Genomic DNA, 17,089 nt, shown 5'->3' on the forward strand with positions numbered 1-17,089 from the left:
CGCAGTCTGCGCTCCCGCCTGTTACTTCTCGCCCTCCTGTAGAGAGAGTCCGAGAACGCTGATCGGGAAAACGTCCGGCCGCGAACCGGAGGAGAGGAGATCTCCCTCCTCCAAGCAACAACCAAGGACGGCTCTCATCCGGGCCGTGGCAGCGGGCGGTCCTCTAAGGGCGAAGTTGAACAGAGGGCAGCTCCAGTATGTCTAGCACGTGCCTCATTCTGTACACCCCCTCCCCGCTACCCCATCTCTCAAATCTCCCAACCACCTCTCTCCCTTACCAACAACATCGTGATAACAGCAAACCCAAAAGCTACACACAGCGGAATCGAGGAGAAAAAGTTTGTGCGACAAGTGCGCGGGCTCGCAGCTGTTTTTTCGCGCCGCTTGCCTTCAAAAACTCCCAAGTTGATTCGTTTGTCGGACATAACACCAGCGTGTATGCGGGCATTCAGTCCTCATTTGACGTCGTGCCATCCTATTGTGTGCTCGGTGCGTGTGCTAATGTTTCCAAGTGAGTAACGAGCAAAAACTTTCGGAACTCGACGAAGCGGCGGCTCCGGTAGCAGAGGGGAGAGAGAGAGATATGACGACCTTGGGCAGCCTCCCAGCCGAGCTGCTGCAGCCGTGGCGACGTGCAAGCCGGCTCTGGCATTGCGTGAGACGCGCCGACTGCCGCTGCCCCGCCAGACACCTGAGGTGGGCATCCCCGACCAGCAATTTGCAGAGGCGCTCGATCGCGTTGAAAGTGCTCTAAATGGCCGAGGGCTGCCGGCAGCGTGCACGGCAATAACCGTCGTTCTGGACACGCCCCCGGGCGAGGGCTACTCTGACATTGTTTGTGCTGATGCGATCTGTGCCATGTACGAAACCTGCGGTGGCATATTCGGTCACCGACCGCTCGTGCAGCGTCTCTAGGCCACCGCAGCGGCCCAGTACTCTTACGTCCGTGGCCTTACTGCACATGTGTCGATTTGAAGCATACTTACGTTTGCAATAATCGTTCGTGTATGTTTATATATCCTCTCTCGGTTAGCTGTATGTAGAAACCTTGAGCTATCGGATATATTAGCGTTTTTCATGAGAAAAAAAAAATAATTAAGGTTCGTTTGGACTCTCGAAAACTTTTGCGTATTCTTCGCCAGTTGGGCGCATGTCAGCATTCGAAAATTTTGAGTAGGGAAATCAGGTTTAGAAAACTGCATTAATCACTTATCCAAAATGTGCACGAGTTCTATGTTAGGGTCTTCATTCCCGTTATTTTATAAGCTTCACTGCCGAAGTTAACCAACAGCAGACACCAACAACGTGACGTCAGCCCTTCTGACATGCTGTGCACAACCTAACTGGTGAAGACACTGTCTCGTTTATATATGCACTACCATATTATCACCAAACAGCTGTGCGAGTCGGGAGAGCTAAGAAGGTTCTATAATAGCACACATTATGAAAGATTTGACCGCTGCGTGTTCAGCGCACGTCTTCGATGCTAGCAGCGAATGGAAAGGCCCTTTCAACAGCACAAAGCTAGTAAGTGCAGCGTAGGTAACAGAGTAGATAACGAAAAGATGTGCATGGACGGCGGTGACGCTTCGTGTATTATAAAAGAGTAGTTGTTAGCTGCCTTCCGCGGCAGATATTAGAAGAGCGAAAAGTAGAAAGGAAGGATGATTTTCACCTCGCAACGACCTTGCCTCACGATGTTTGCATTATTTAAGAGCTTTATCCTACGGCTCCGTGACATTACGATTAAACTCGTGTATTATATGAGCCTAAATTTTATGATGAACGTAATGCTAACAAGCAAACTGGCGTTATTGATCTAAGCGTAGATAGCTCACGTATTCTGCGATTCCCCCTTTGGTAATAGTAGATATGTACGCACGTGCTATGGGGGGATAATGAGGCGTGTCATAGCGGGACCCTACAAATTAATTTCGACACCCTAGAGTTTGCACAGAGAATTTGGAGCATATAGACAAAGAGAGAGATGTCAGATGGGAGGAACGCAGTGAGGATGACGAAAAAAGATTTACAACAATAGCCTTCTAGCGTGGCTTTGAAGAAGTTATAGCTATTGCAGCGAGTTTTCGTTTTGTTGCTCGGGGGGGGGGGGGGGGGTTGGGAGTTGGGAAGTGAAGCTCGCTTAATAGTTCACAAGTTTATCGCATTTTCACCTACGTGAGGTATTCAATGGGTGTGTACAATCACGTAAGATAGCATCGCCTACGTACTGGCATTACAAGTGCTATAGCTGTAGGGTCTATATTGCATGGCAATGTAACGTCCCGTGAATCCCAATACAAAGTCGCCCCGCCGTGGTGGCGCAGTAGTTAGGGAGCTCGACTACTGTGCCCAAGGATGCCGGATCTAATCCGGTCGCGGTGGCTGCTTTTCGATGGAGGCGAAAAGCAAGGCGCCCGTGTGCTGTGCGATGTCAGTGCAACTAAAGAATCCCAGGTGGTCGAAATCTCCGGAGCCCTCCACTACGGCGTCTTTCATAGCCTGAGTTGCTTTGTGACGTTGAACCCCCATAGGTAGCGTACTCATACGAATGGCGCCTGAACGGATATACGTTTCCGGAACAACAAGCTTAGGACTAAATGGACCGAAGCGCACTGTGAAAACGCCAAATCTCAAAACCTCTATTGCATGGCTTGAATGTCAGTACAGGCAATAAGGCGCTGAAAGTAGCAGCACGCGGCCCATAAGAAAGCTTAGACTGAGTTGCTGCCATCTCTTTATTAATATTTTGAATGATTATTTGATCGCAACTCACCCCACCTCTTCTCTGCTCTTCATAATGCGCAGAGGTTCTGTCCACCACTGAAAATTTTAGAGAAGTGTCTTACGGTGTAACAGCGCGGAGACACAATTTTCAAAATGTGTAATATTACATTCTCTAGAGAAGTACACACCGCGCTGCTTACACGCTAACTAGACAGTGCGAGCGTATTAATGTAAAACGAAAGCCTGTTGATACGCTCCATTGTTTAGTGACACTATGTGCGATAAGGAAGAAACCGCCTTCCCATCGTAACGCGAGGCGGCTAGGACCAGTTCTAGCCAGAGCAGATACGACTACTGCTCGTTTGTTTCGCGTTCGCCCCTTTGATCATTTCTTTTTGTTCTGCATGGTTTGTCGATGTTGTGTTGCGCGCAGCGAATTATTACACAAGGCACTCAGGGCAGCGCCCGATAAGTGGTGCCCTTGCATCTACTTACTGCACTTGCCTTCAGCAACGTTCATTGCCTCAGCCGGGGCGTCGATGCGTATCGCTGAACGCAGGAGGTAACCAGCTGTCACAAAGCGCCATCCTAGTTCGATTAGCTTTGCTAGTGCGGACGGTTCCTGATGTCCGTAGCACTAGCACGTATGAAGGTCAAAGTTTTGAACAGGAATTGTTTGTTTTCGTTTTGGCCTCAGAAAACCATTAATGAAGTGTTACGTCGCAATTTTTATTGCACCGAATAACTCTTCATAATTATAATGAAGCAGGCGCGAAACCAAATGTGAAACCAAAGCCCAGTGTCCAGCACCTTCCTAACTAAAGACCACACCGGGATTGGTTTGCTCATGTTGTCTTTGTGTCATAGCGAGGCTGGCTCGGATTCATCGCATGGCTCAGCGAACTTCCAGTTGATCCGGTGGAGAAGGTGCGGGCGTATGTGAATAGGTGGCTTAGTTCATTTCATCTTGCTGCGGTCCTAGCTCTGCCGTAACCAGCAGCGTGGTTCGCACATAACTGCATTCCTTTGTCGGCATCGGATAAGCAAGAGCCGTCGTCTGACTGCAGACTCTGGTTTGTTCTCGAAGCTTCAGCGCGACGACGAGGCAGAAAGTCAAGCGCGAAGGCTCGCCTGCTCCGCAGCCCCAGTTAGCCGATTATCACTTCGAAGATTTCTTTACATAGGTTGGGCCCCCTTTACCGCTGGTAGCGAAGTGGCCCTCCACTGGCGTCGAATACTCAGAGGAAGCCTGCTAATGGCGACTGCTGTGGCAACTTCCGCCCAGGTCTCAGCTATACGGCGCCACTTGTTTTGTGCAAGGCAGGCGAACTTATCAATGAGTTTGCCCCGTTTGGCAATGCAGGCTGAACCGAGCGCATGTTCTGAAAACGGTGATGAACGTGTGGCACGAGTGTGCGGACTACATTATGGAAATGCGATTTTTTTTTTTTTTGTGCGGTTGTGAACGTTCCTTTTGTTGCATGACAGAGAAACCGGCAGAGGTACGTACGTGAACAGAGTTTTGACTGTGTTTGGGGTCATCGTTTGATAGCTACAGCAAAATGCTTCCTTCTTCCTACACTACGCGAATCGCCACAAATCTTATGGCAGTACAGGAAATGTTGGTTTAGGTTGGTTGGGGTATAACGTCCCAAAGCCACTCAGGGTGTGAGCTATTGGTGGGCTTCGGAACCTTCGACCACCTGGGGTTTTTTAACGTGCACTGACATCGCAAAGCACACGCGTTCACTGCTTTTCGCCTCCATCGAAAAGCGGCCGCCGTGGCTGGAATTCGGGCCCGCATCCATGGGCACAGTAGTCGAGCACCATAGCCTTTGCACCACCGTATCGGGGCAGTACTGAAAATGCATTTTCATCCGAACAGTGGCCGAATGAATGGGTTAGGACTGCTGCTTTGAATGCAGGTCGCAACCACATGCATGAATACGCGTGCGCAGTAGTGGTGGCTCTCCTTGCGGTTGCTCATTCGCATATACGCACTCTTCCACTCTCTTAATTAATCATCTATACCTTAACCTGTACCTCCATTATGTCATCAATATTCTTTAGCATCCAGTCATATGTGGCGTTGTGTGAAAGACCACCTGACGTAGGTATAAAGCGTCGCTCAACCAAGCCGTCTATAACCTGCCTGCGTGGCCTAGGGGTGGCATGTCTTACTCTGAATGCAAGTGTCCTTGAGGGTTCGATTCTCCTCACCCTCCCCTCTGAATTAAGAAGCCAGAGTTGGTAGCTTTTGCCAAATCGGCATGTCACTTAGTCACGAGACCTCGCACTACCCTGCAACCTCTCAGTGCCCGTGGCCATGTCATCTGCCAGCTACCACCTTCTAAAGCCACGCTTGTGATTTTTCGCTTACGAGGTTCGCGATATATCCCAGCTGCTTTTCTCATCTACCAGTCGCTCTCCTGAATTAAAGATTGTGCCACAAGGCAGAGTAGCGAGACAGTATAGTCGAGCAATCTCTCTGATCCTTACTTCTTATGCAGATAAAATATGTATGTATGCTGATGATGCTGGCCTGGAACGTCGTACTAGTGCAATTATTCTCACGGAACAAGAAGATCAGTCGTTTCTGATAAAATAGAAGGTATCCTGATTCTAATCAGACAAGTATGAAACATATGGCGTGCATAAGTCGCATTCTCACAGTTGAAGCGATCCAGTTGCACTACATGCCATCGCTTAGTATTGAAGCATTCGGGAAGAGAAGTTGTTTTCGTGCCATTATATATTTTTTTATTTGTTCCACTGTAGGCGTACGTTAGAAAGGGGGACGGATATGCAGGAGAACACAGTGAGCTGTATTCTTTTGCTGCCCACGAAGTGGCACTCGGCTGTGCCTGATGCACATTGCTGCTGTAATTTAAGCTCACCATGCAGTCACGACAGCCGACGAGAAACGCTCACACCTATTCAATGTTGAAAATACCCCAGAAAAGTTTTGTCGATCGCGCCTGTCAAATCTTGAATCGTCATGAACGTGATTTGTGACATTTAATACTAACGGGCTGCTCTGAGGGAAACCGCGCGGACGAAGTATAGTTCAGCAACAATGGTTTCTTTCATCTCATTTCCTACCATGCACGACCATATAAAGCCTAAGAGCACACGCAGAAAAGAAAAAAGGATCAAACACACCTACGAATTCGTAAAAGAATACAGCAGATTTATCCTTTCTGGCCAAACGCGGGATAAAGTTTGGTTTGGTTTGTTTTATAGGTTTTAACGTTGTAATGTGACTCAGGCTATGAGAGACGCCTTAGTGGAAGGCTCAGGAAATTTCGACCACCTGGGGTTCTTTAACGTGCACTGACATCGCATAGCACACGGGCGCCTTGAATTTAGCCTCCAAGGAAAAGTGGCCGCCGCAGCCGGGATTCGATCGCGCATTAGATCGCACTGTAGTTAGGCGCCCTAATCACTGCACCATCGCGCCGGTTTAAGCGCGGGGTATGTCCGCTAACATGTCAAACTCGTTTCGCTTTCGTTCTGAGGTTAATGTTTCAATGTTAGGGGTCTCAAAATCAGCAATATCGATGACTGTATGGGGAAACCTTAGTGGCAGTGCATTATAAAATGTTTGAACCGCTTAAGGTATACGCGACAGGATCCATTGCACACGGACATGCAAAACACACCGCGAGAGGCTTGTTCGGCCGCGATGATCGCGTAGGGGTCTAATGCAGCGGCCAGCGAATGACGATCTGTCCTCGACACCGTGGGAACGAAAAGTAGTGGCGGTGCAGCCGCGGACGATTGTGACGTGGGTGTCGTCGGCGTCGCTAGTGTATGCGGCAACGTTTGTGACATAATAATTCGAGGAACGTTAAGAAATACTCATAATAATTTAGGCAAAAGTCCGAATGAAGCCAGAATTGGTGGCGATTTTCCTGCAACACAGGCAAATAAGAATATCAGAAAATAAATAAATAAATAAATAAATAAATAAATAAATAAATAAATAAATAAATAAATAAATAAATAAATAAATAAATAAATAAATAAATAAATAAATTTTAGGGGGCACTTTGGACCCTAAAGTGCGATGACGCTAAAATGAGGTGATGAGGCGTAAAACGACAGCACTAAGAAGACGAAGAGATCTGCAGGAGCACATGTATCTTTGAAGCGGGCCGCTACAGCGCGCTGAAAAGTTCTTTGTGAGAGGTGAGTATTGCGAAAGAACACGCCCGGCTGTGTGTCTCTTCAAGATCACCTTGTGCGAATCTGCGTTAGCCGTTGCCATAGCGACTATATGCCGCCAACCGCCTCGCTGTTGCCATAGCAACTTTGATCCTGCATGCGATTGGAGGTACAGTCTTTGTCAAAAGTATACAGCCCAAGGGTTTTTCTTTTCAGCCCCGTAACAGGGCTCGTAACGCAACTCTAGCGTTCGAAATCTCATAGGTGACAAATCTTGTCCTCATTCTCCTCTACCGTGCATTAATATTCTAGTATTGCTGCCAGGAACCGCGTTAAAGGGCTTAGAAGCGAACACCTTGGGCCGTATACTTTTGACAAAGACTGTACATACGTTGCTGCGCCAGAATTTTGACATTAAGATGGGGAAATCAGGTCCCACATGGACGTCCTTTCACCATACCGTACGAGCTAATAGCGCGCAAGAAGCAGTATGGTAGGGGGCCCGCCATAGAGGTATCTGTTAACGTCGTTCCGCTCGCTTCTTCGGTGGCTCGACAACTGCTGGCGTCACAGTTTCTATGGCAACCAGTGAGGTGGCTGGCTTCACTGTTGCCATAGAAACTGCGATGCTAGCGGTTGTCAAGTGAGCAATATGTGCAAAATATAGAATGAAACCAAAAAAATTACGATATGTAATATTTAGACAGTTTGATCCATCGTGGCATCACCCATGCCCATTTTTCACTGTTTAATCTTTTCGCTACAGAGGACGAGTTGGGCTCGCGTACACAATTTTCATCGCTCCACCAGAAGACGAACTGGGCACGCCACCGTTCGCACAGGTTCCCATCGCGTTAGTAAATTGAGCTTCGTTGTACCGATGCTTCTATATACGCTGCCATCAATATATTTATTTATTTATTTATTTACAATATACTGCAGGCCCTTTGGTGGGCCCTAGCAGGAGTGGCAACAATAATACTATTACATTACACACAGCTAGAACACTATAATAATGGCAGCCAGGGGTAGAAAAATCGAACATTTTGTACAATAATCAAATGAAATACATAAGTGAAATCAGAAGTATAAGGGAAACAAACTGTTTTTTTTTGTTATTTAAAACACACAGAAATATTTAAAGCAGCAACACAATAACAGGTTAGTCAAGGTAGTCAAGACTCAATTAGGTCAATCGAGTCTATGCTATTTGTTAGGTGAGGTGGCAGCCGGTTCCAGTCTTCTATAGTACGAGGAGAAAAAGGAATGTTTAAAAGCGTTTACTCTAGAATTGTATGGAGTTAATTGATGTTCGTGACGATTTCTTCTCAGATGGGTGTTTAACGGTTTCAGGTAAGGCCAGGAGTTCATTAACAATTTATTGTGTTTCAGCAAGAACAGAAGTTTGAGTCTTTGAATCTTTCCTCGTAATTCAAGTGTTGGGATGTTATGTTGCTTCATTAGTTCGATTGGTGAGTCCATTGCATGATACACGGAAAAAATAAAACGAACAGCTTTGCGTTGGATCATCTCGAGTGCGTGAATGTTGAGCTTTGTGTACGGGTCCCAAACAGTGGAGGCATATTCAAGCTTGGGTCTTATGATTGACGAGTATGCTAACAGCTCTACATTATTAGGCGGAACTTGCTTTAGTTTGTGCCGTAAAAAGGAAAGCTTTTTAAATGCGGATGCGCATATGTTAGAAACATGTCGGTTCCAATTAAGTTTATTAGTTATAGTGACTCCAAGGTATTTGTATTCGCTGACTCCGAACAAAACGTTATACCGGTTAGCAGTTGACATTGCGATTTAACGGATCATATTCCGACAAGCCACATGATGCAAACGTGTGCCACGCAGCAAGAAGGCAGCGTCATGCGAGACCGACGAGCCGGACAGCGCCGCGCTGCCTTCGGCCGTGGAGGTGGCTGTGATCGGAGGAGGCGCCGTGGGCACCAGCATCGCCTATCACCTGGCCAGGATGGGAAACAAGAGTGTCGCGCTGCTCGAGAAGACAGAGCTGACGGCTGGTTCCACATGGCACGCAGTATGTGTTCTTTGATTGAACAATGATCAGGTGGTCAATAGATTGATTGATTCATCGATCTATCCTTGCTGAGGTGATTTTTCTATGCGCAATAGATGAATAGACAGATGAATGCCTTTATAATTAGTCTCTATTGGAATGTTTCTGCGCAGGCTGGACTTGCGGCCTTGTACCATCCAGGTATCAACATGAAAAAGATTCACTACGACAGCATCAACCTCTTCGCGGCGCTGCAACTCGATACTGGAAGAGTAGGTGAACAGAAAAAAGGAAAGGAGGGACATTTAAGCTCCGCCTTTCCCATCTCCACCTTCACTTGTGGAAAGTGTACATGCATATGCGCTTCGCTACTCCATGCGGGCTTGATCGCTAATCTCCTAGTTTATGCCTCCATTATCTCGTATATCTCATTACCATACACTCGTGAACTACAACTATATGTGAAATATCAGCCGACATAAATATAAAGCACCGCTTTAAGCAAGCCGTATAGGAACGTGTGTGCGGCGCTTAATGCTAGCATGTCTGATTCGGAATCCAGGAGTCCCTGCGGGTTCGATGTCCATTTTAAAGAAGCTACCTGAGTTGGCTGCTTAAATCCAACTGGGCCATGCCATGCGGTCTCGTGACATCGTACAACCTGGCTGAGAAATCAGTGCTGGACCATGCACCTGCCAAATATATGCTCGTAATGTTCGCTCGAAACGGCGGAAAGACCGGATTTTCTCTGGGCGGAGAATTTAACGCAGTCGAGTGAAAACCTGTCGAGGTTTATCACGTGTAAACCTAGTTATCCAAGAGTAAGCTCTATTAAGCATGCCTAGGCTACACGTCAGCCTGATGCCTGCGCCGAAGCTTTGGCCCACTCCAACCGGCACGTATCTCAACCATGGCTAGACTTAGCAACCAGTCGCAGGCGAAGCAGTTGTTAAACCCTCGCCTGGTCACAGAGTATCATAGAGGTGAGTGACATCACTGACTGTGCCTCCACTCTGGCGCGACTAACGGCCAAAAGCGCGAGTGAGTGACCGTGAGAGTTTCAGAAAAAAAAAACAAAAAAGAAAAAAAAAAACACGTGAAAGCCTTTGTTCGACGTACTTGCTGGCTTAGCCACTCTGAGTAAATGCTACAAAGTGAGAAACGGCAATTGCGACCTGGTAAATAGCTAATTCGAGGCTATAATGTGGTTCCCTTCCTGGCTAGGTACTCAATTCATCACGAACAGGCTACCAGCGAAATGTTGCTGGGATATGTGCGTACAACGCGCTGCTAGGAAGGAGAAAAGAAATTAAAAAAAAAAAATCGGCGTTTAACCTGCAGTAATAGCGCATAAAATTAAGTCGGAACATGAATAGGTATGTTATATGTGTTACACTCAGTGACGAGTGGCAGTGGCTTAAATGAAAGATATGAAAGATATGAAAGAATAACATAGAACAACATAATCTGCTAATGCCCAAAATATAAATAAGTAGAATGTTTGAAAAAAGTTTGATGTATTTCCAAAACATTTCCTCTATGTACTGGCTAAAAAGAGGTCTAGCACAAATTGAATTGCAATGATGAGCTTGTTCGGTTCTGACTTTTGTAGAGGCAATTACGAAGTTAGTAAAAAAAAATTATGTTGAAGAAAACGAATGCATCGTGTATCGTTGAAAAACTGGCGCTTTCGCAAGTTCCGTTTCACCTAATAGAAAAGGAATACAAACAAAATGATAGTGACTCGTGGCAGTGCTCATTTCTTTCTCCACGCCGAACTTCCGGAGAGTTAATTTGTATCTTGGTTTCTGGTGTCAGGACCTTGGCTTCCACCGTCCGGGCAGTATTCGTCTGGCCTCAGCTCCCACGAGGATGGACGAGTTCCGCTACCAGATGCAGCGGCAGGGCTGGCATCCGGCGCCCCAGAGGACCATGACCGCTGACGAGATCAGGAAGCATGTACCTTTCCTCAACCTGGACAAGGTGTGCACACTCAGCAAATGCATCCCTTAATACTTCATGAATTTTAAGGAAGAAAAAAAAGAGGAAAGTTAAACTGCATATCTCTTATCCGGTGTAGATTTTGTCGAAGCAGAATGTCCTGGAATGCGCGACGCCAATAAAAATCAGACGGAAACAACTCTCGTCGTCAGGGAGCGTTGTCCTGCTTGCAATTGAGGACCTCTACGTAAATTTTGGCTCATCTATAGGTGCCGAAAGAATTGGTATCTACAATAAAACAATAAGTTGAGCGATTTATAAATACATTAAAGCAGCGAACGAACCCAGGCGGAATAGAATAGTTGAGCACTTGGTGCAACGAATGCTCTCCACGTTTGCGGAAGACACTTCAGGGGCAGAAAAGACAGAATGCAGCAAAGAGAGGCAAAGGAAGATTGAACACCTGCTCACTTTTCCGCGTTTCGCGTCTGGCGTTCCAGTTTTCAGTCTGTTTCCCGAGCACTATTCTCCACTGTTTTCTTTGTGAAGTTCACTTGCTCGTTAATTATAATTTATACAAAAGCACTCTTTAGAAAGCGACGTTTTGACACAGTTGTTGCACCGTACCTAATACATTCGCCGGTCGGCAGTGTTGGGAACCACCTCCCAAAAATCCGGAAACACAGACAGTTAGGCTGCCACAAACAACACTGCTACCTTGTCAACAAAACTTGGAAGATAATAGAGACTACGATGCGCCCTGGTATTCTTGCGCGTCTGATCATAGCTCACTCTCTCAGGTTCTAGGTGGGCTGTACAACCCGGCGGACGGCCACATCGACCCGTATTCGCTGACCATGGCCATGGCGTCCGAGGCGAGGCGACATGGGGCGCGTATCTTTCAGAACACGGCTGTGCTGGGACTGCGCAGAGACCACGGAAACGGACGCCAGTGGCTCGTCGAGACCAACCGGGGACCCGTCCAAGCCAAAAGCGTTGTCAATGCTGCCGGTGAGCTGCCGCCGTAGGGAGGTGGTCCGTCGTTCATTTATGAATTACTTTCTTGAAGAACAAAAAACTCATACCTAATTGCACCCAGTACCATCACAGATGAGTTAGACAGAGGACTGCTGTGGAATAACTATTACGGCATGCGATAGGAAGCGGGATGAGCTGTATTTTTTTAAGGACTTCACGCTTTGAGTTGGATTTTCACCGATGTGATTAATTACGCAGGTTATTATGGACTTAGTAAGCTAGCCGAATTTTTAAAATATTATCACTACATCAAACGCGATTGCTATCAGTAGGGCTACAATAAACAACTTTCAAGCAGTAGCCAGGATAACAGAGTAAATTTATTTGCAGGATATGCACTCCTACTGCTACCGCACCACGTTGCAGATGCTGCTTGTGGTCCGCAAGTTCAAAACGCGCTGTTCAAATGTATCAGAAAAATATTTAAGGACTAGAAATAGAGAAATTTGATCTGGCAATCAAAACTTCACTTCATTATCTAGTAATCGGCTAAGTTTTCATGACACCACATCTATGGTTTGCGACGGCAGTTGTTCATAATGACATATATCAAGGCATTTTTTCACGCACGAAAAGTGCCAGATCAGACATTAACCTTCCTTTTTTTATTTGCGGCTTAGCACGAGCTCTGCGATGTATAGCAATTCAACTTCCTCCGCAATATCACTAAGGAATTCTGGTCGTCAGCATTTTTCCAGCAACGTTGGTTAGTCGCTTGCTCTTGTGTAACGTATTCACTTTGTGCGCAAGTGAGACCTTTCCGGCTTTGTGGACTGAGTTGCCATGTTTCCCATTACTGCGTTCTTCATAGCAGAGCTATTGAATGTTGTATGCTCGCGCCAAGATTTACAGCGTTATCAAAGTACCACTGGTTTTTGTTCATGAAGGCGACTGCGTGACAGCTGAAATGCCAGTGTCAAAGCCGAAGGTGGTTCCTGTCGCGCTTACAACGAAGCACTCTGCGCTGTACTTCGTTTCAGCGTTGGAAACTCTCCCTGTGGACACCGACAACACTCCACCAGAATGGCGGCTCTGGAATGACTAAGAGGATGACACTAGCAGCAAATTAATGAGACCTCTCTAGGAACAAATGGCGATGTGCATAATCACGCTTCCCACCTACATATGCACAGCCTGTATTGTGTTAACCCTTCCAGGTTTGCTTCTTAAGTTGTGGTTGTGCCGCGCGACAGGTGTGCATTCTTCCAAACACAGTCTTTTATAAAACAGCTGCTTTCGTTCAGCTGCTGAGAGCTTAGAATACGAGAAAATACACAAGCACCTTAAGTGGGTATAATATTATGAGAAAATTGTTTTAGTTTCGTAAGCAATGCCACTAAGATAATATGAAGGGACACACAGCAAGGAGAAAGGTTCGTTGTGTTCGGAGCTTGTCGCCGTGTCAGCGATCGCGAGTGTGGTAACGGCATTCGATTGATTCTGCAACCTGTATGTCCTTTTTTATCGCGTATGGCCGACAATGAAAGCAGTTACTGTAGGGATCTTTTTTCTTTTTTTTTTTTTTTTTTTTACACTACGCAGGATTTTGGGCTCACGAGGTGAACGCTCTAGCAGGTGTGGAGCTTCCTCTCGTTCCCATTCACCACCAGTACTTCATCACCAGCTCTATACCGGAAGTGAAAAATCTAAAGGTACACGAAAGGCATCGTATAATGCCGCTTCTGGCGTCAGTCTAGCATCGCTGCCCTGGTACTTTTAAAAGAGTTAACATTAAAAGTCTAATCGGAAAGAAGAGCCGGCGTGATGACACTTTGCCACCTGACACTGTGCTTGGTGGGAAAGTGACACCACGCCGGATGCTGGCTTTTCTTCGTGATGGGACTTGAAACGGGACCGGTGGAAAAACGAAAAGAATCATATCGACCCTCTACAGTTTTGAGGAAAAGAAGGAACTGGCCTGAAGGGGTCGACACCGGGAAAAGCCTCAGTATTATATTGACTGTGAATGATGCAGCAAAAATTAAAATACTGAACGACTTAGCAAAGATAACAGCTAAGAATTATTCGGCAAATTTGAAGATATCAATTAATCGTGAAAATAATGCCTTATAAAGCATTGTCATCGCATATGCGTTGATATAATGAATGTATACTGTCTCGCAGAAAGAATTTCCGGTCCTGAGGCACTTGGAAGGAGGATTCTACATGAGACAAGAGCGCGACGGCCTGCTCATTGGGCCGTACGAGCACCAAGAAAAAATGAAGATTTGCGACGACTGGGTCACCGACCGGGTTCCTCCAGGTAAGGCTTCAGGGCACTGTGTCACCATTTTTTGTACACTGTGTCACTCCTGAGCGTCTTTCTTGTCTCGCAAGCCTCATGAGGCACGTACGCTGTAATAAAATGTGCCTGCTTCCTCCGTTTCTATCACGTGCTTTCCGCATAACGCAAGCCGCGCTCCTGGTTAGCAATTTACCTCTTGTAATTTGTGACAAAACGGCGCGTAATAACGGGCCAAGTCGAAATTGTTGCGCGCTGTTTTGCCACAAATGGATAACCAAATTGCCCAAGCTGCTGCCCTGGCTTGTTTTCATTGTTTCAGGTTTTTTAAACATTACTTTTACAAACTGTTAAAGGGGCCCCATGCCCATGTTACACAGATCAAATATTCTCTCCCCAGATTTTTCAGCATATCATGAACGATTGAATGTGCAGAACACAATTGGAGAATATATTTCACGCCTACTGTATTTGAATATCTATTTGAATAGCTAGGTTTTACGACAGTGTTGATGAATAACCTTGATGTCAATTTATGTGCTCTTATATGGCTACAAATAATTTTGGACAATGTCGTCCCGCACGGATTTCACGAGTCCTGAGGGATTTGTTCGGGTCCGCACAGCGGTATGAGATAGTGATTATGGTCATGTGCGCACCCCTTCCGAAATTAAATGCATTAGGAAAGGAAGATGAGCTCGTATATAAACCGCAACGTTAACTAGTGTAAATTACACATATAACTTGTTCTGCCTACCGGAGTTGGAATCTGCGCGATTTCAGGCATTATAAACATGCTTCCGCATTTTTACCAGATGGTGCAAACCTCCCGTATAGATTTCTTCGTGGAAGGGCAGGTTCAAACGATGGCGCTGAGCGAAAGCATGACAAAGTTGCTTTCCCTGGGCTGGCCGTGGTTGTAACAGACAGACACGTCGAACCCGTTTACTTATTCAGGCTTCGGTCGGGAGCTGTTCAATCCAGACCTGGACAGGCTCTCGGAACACATCGAGCACGCCATGGACTTGGTACCTGCGCTGAAGACTGCCGAGATCCGCACCACGGTGTCCGGGCCCATCACCTACACCGCAGATGGCCTGCCCTGTATCGGACCCATGCCCGGATTCCGCGACTACTGGGTGGCCGCGGGATTCGCGTGAGCATATAAAACTCCTGGTACACCATTGCTCTTGCTGGCGCTGAACACACTTGCTTATGTACTACATGCAAACAAAGTGAGGAACTGCACTGTCATATTCTGGTGGAGGAATGCCGTGTGCAGTAAAAACCCATTAGCGACTGCCGTGCTGACGGCACGGGTCAGTGATTCATTCTGTGGCAGACAATTTAAACCTGCCTCACGCGGCAGAATCAATTTGTGGCATTTTCTTTTTTTTTTTGAGCGTTGATGGACAAGAAAAGTTGATCACGCGGTATTTGTAGTAGTCGGAGAAGGTGTCTCGATGCTCGAGCCAGAACCGGGCGCACAATGCTCAGGGATGCCATTTGCGAAAAGGAAGTCAGGTGGAAGTGATCGTCCGCTAATGTCCTATCCCAGGGGAGTATATAGCTGGTGGTGATGACGTAATTCACTTATTCATGTCAGTAACGAAAAAAAAAAGTAAACAAAACATTCCTCTCTACTTTCTTTGGTCTCGCTGACTGTTGGCTTGTTTCATTTGTGCATTATAAGCAGCCCAACATTTTTTCCCATATTTCTCTGCTTATTATCTTGCGAGGGCAGCCTTGAAGCCATAGGCAGCGCAAGAGGGTTCTCCAATAGCTACCGCTTCCCTTATCGATCACTTTCGACGTGGCATTTGCGGTATCACCGGACGTTTCATGTTCGCCACTGCAGATGAAGGTGGCGCTGGCGAACACTCTCAAGGTTCTGTTACAGGCAAAATTAATGCCCAAGAAAGTAGAAGGTTGAACAGCCGTCATTATAGCTCCGTTGGTAAGAGCACCGGATGAGATTCTTGGAAGTCGTGGGCTCATATCCCACTAGTGGCGTGTTGTTTTTCTTATGATTTTTTTACCATATACTGTCAATTCCCACTGGGGATCGTTACAGGGTTGGTTCATACACAAAATGTATACAAGTGTACATTTAAACCAGCTGAACCATTATACCATCGGGTCAAGCAGAAACTGTAAAATCAGGTATACAATGAAAAGAGTCGCAAAAGCATTTCTTATTGGCGTGGACATAAAAAAATATTTGCACAATGATCATAACAGGACGATTTTGTGCAAGGGCTAGCCAGTACCTATGAGAACAGATGAACCGCACTTGGTGCCATCATAATTTACAGAATTGATCACATTTTATTTATTCAAGCTGGCCCTTTTGAGTGTATATAGAGGTAGCCGTTATAGAACTGAGTTTAGTCACATCATATAAGAATCAAATGTACAGCCAGTATACAATGAAAACAAATTTGTATATAATCAAGAAAAGGAAACACAAAACCATGAGGAAGATCTACAAGAAGGCATAAACTCTGGCTTGATGACAGAAGCGACTTCCTAGCGAGCCTAACAAAACTTTCCAGCATATCCTGCGATGTTACAAAGCTGCCCAGTGCGTTCCATTCACGCACAGCACGAGGGAAAAAAGAATAATAATATACACTGTTGAGGCAAGAGTACTCTTCGAGCGTATAGTCATGCTTGTGTCGTGTTGCTCTAGAACGGCCGAAGTTGTCATAAGTGACAGGATTTATTATCAGCGCATAATGAACTAGCAGATATAAGAATTTCAGTCTATGCAGGGTTGCGCGGCTTGATAGTGTGGTCAGGCCTGCATGCGCGTGAAAGCAGCTCCGTGGGAGAGTCGGTGCGCTGATACTTATTGTAGATAAAGCAAACCGCTTTTCATTGCACCACCTCGAGCATGACTATATCTTTTTGTAAAAACGGGTACCACACCATATTCGCATATTCTA

At 46.2% G+C, this 17,089-nt stretch overlaps 1 protein-coding gene across 1 annotated transcript in view; it reads left to right on the top strand.

Moving 5' to 3' along the window:
- The first annotated feature begins 375 nt into the window (after positions 1 to 375).
- Positions 376 to 17,089, top strand: part of LOC146198346 (dimethylglycine dehydrogenase, mitochondrial-like) — a 36,249-nt gene continuing 19,535 nt past the window's right edge. The window contains exons 1-8 of the mRNA XM_084592584.1: positions 376 to 696; positions 8,755 to 8,941; positions 9,094 to 9,192; positions 10,739 to 10,903; positions 11,662 to 11,872; positions 13,442 to 13,551; positions 14,024 to 14,162; positions 15,099 to 15,297. Of these exons, the coding sequence (XP_084448710.1) occupies positions 584 to 696; positions 8,755 to 8,941; positions 9,094 to 9,192; positions 10,739 to 10,903; positions 11,662 to 11,872; positions 13,442 to 13,551; positions 14,024 to 14,162; positions 15,099 to 15,297 (1,223 nt within the window). The 5' untranslated portion in view covers positions 376 to 583. The remainder of the gene's footprint in view (positions 697 to 8,754; positions 8,942 to 9,093; positions 9,193 to 10,738; positions 10,904 to 11,661; positions 11,873 to 13,441; positions 13,552 to 14,023; positions 14,163 to 15,098; positions 15,298 to 17,089) is intronic.

The sequence above is a fragment of the Amblyomma maculatum genome, chromosome 2 (assembly GCF_055883805.1).
Source record: "Amblyomma maculatum isolate TAMU_Amacu chromosome 2, ASM5588380v1, whole genome shotgun sequence".
Lineage (NCBI taxonomy): Eukaryota > Metazoa > Arthropoda > Arachnida > Ixodida > Ixodidae > Amblyomma > Amblyomma maculatum.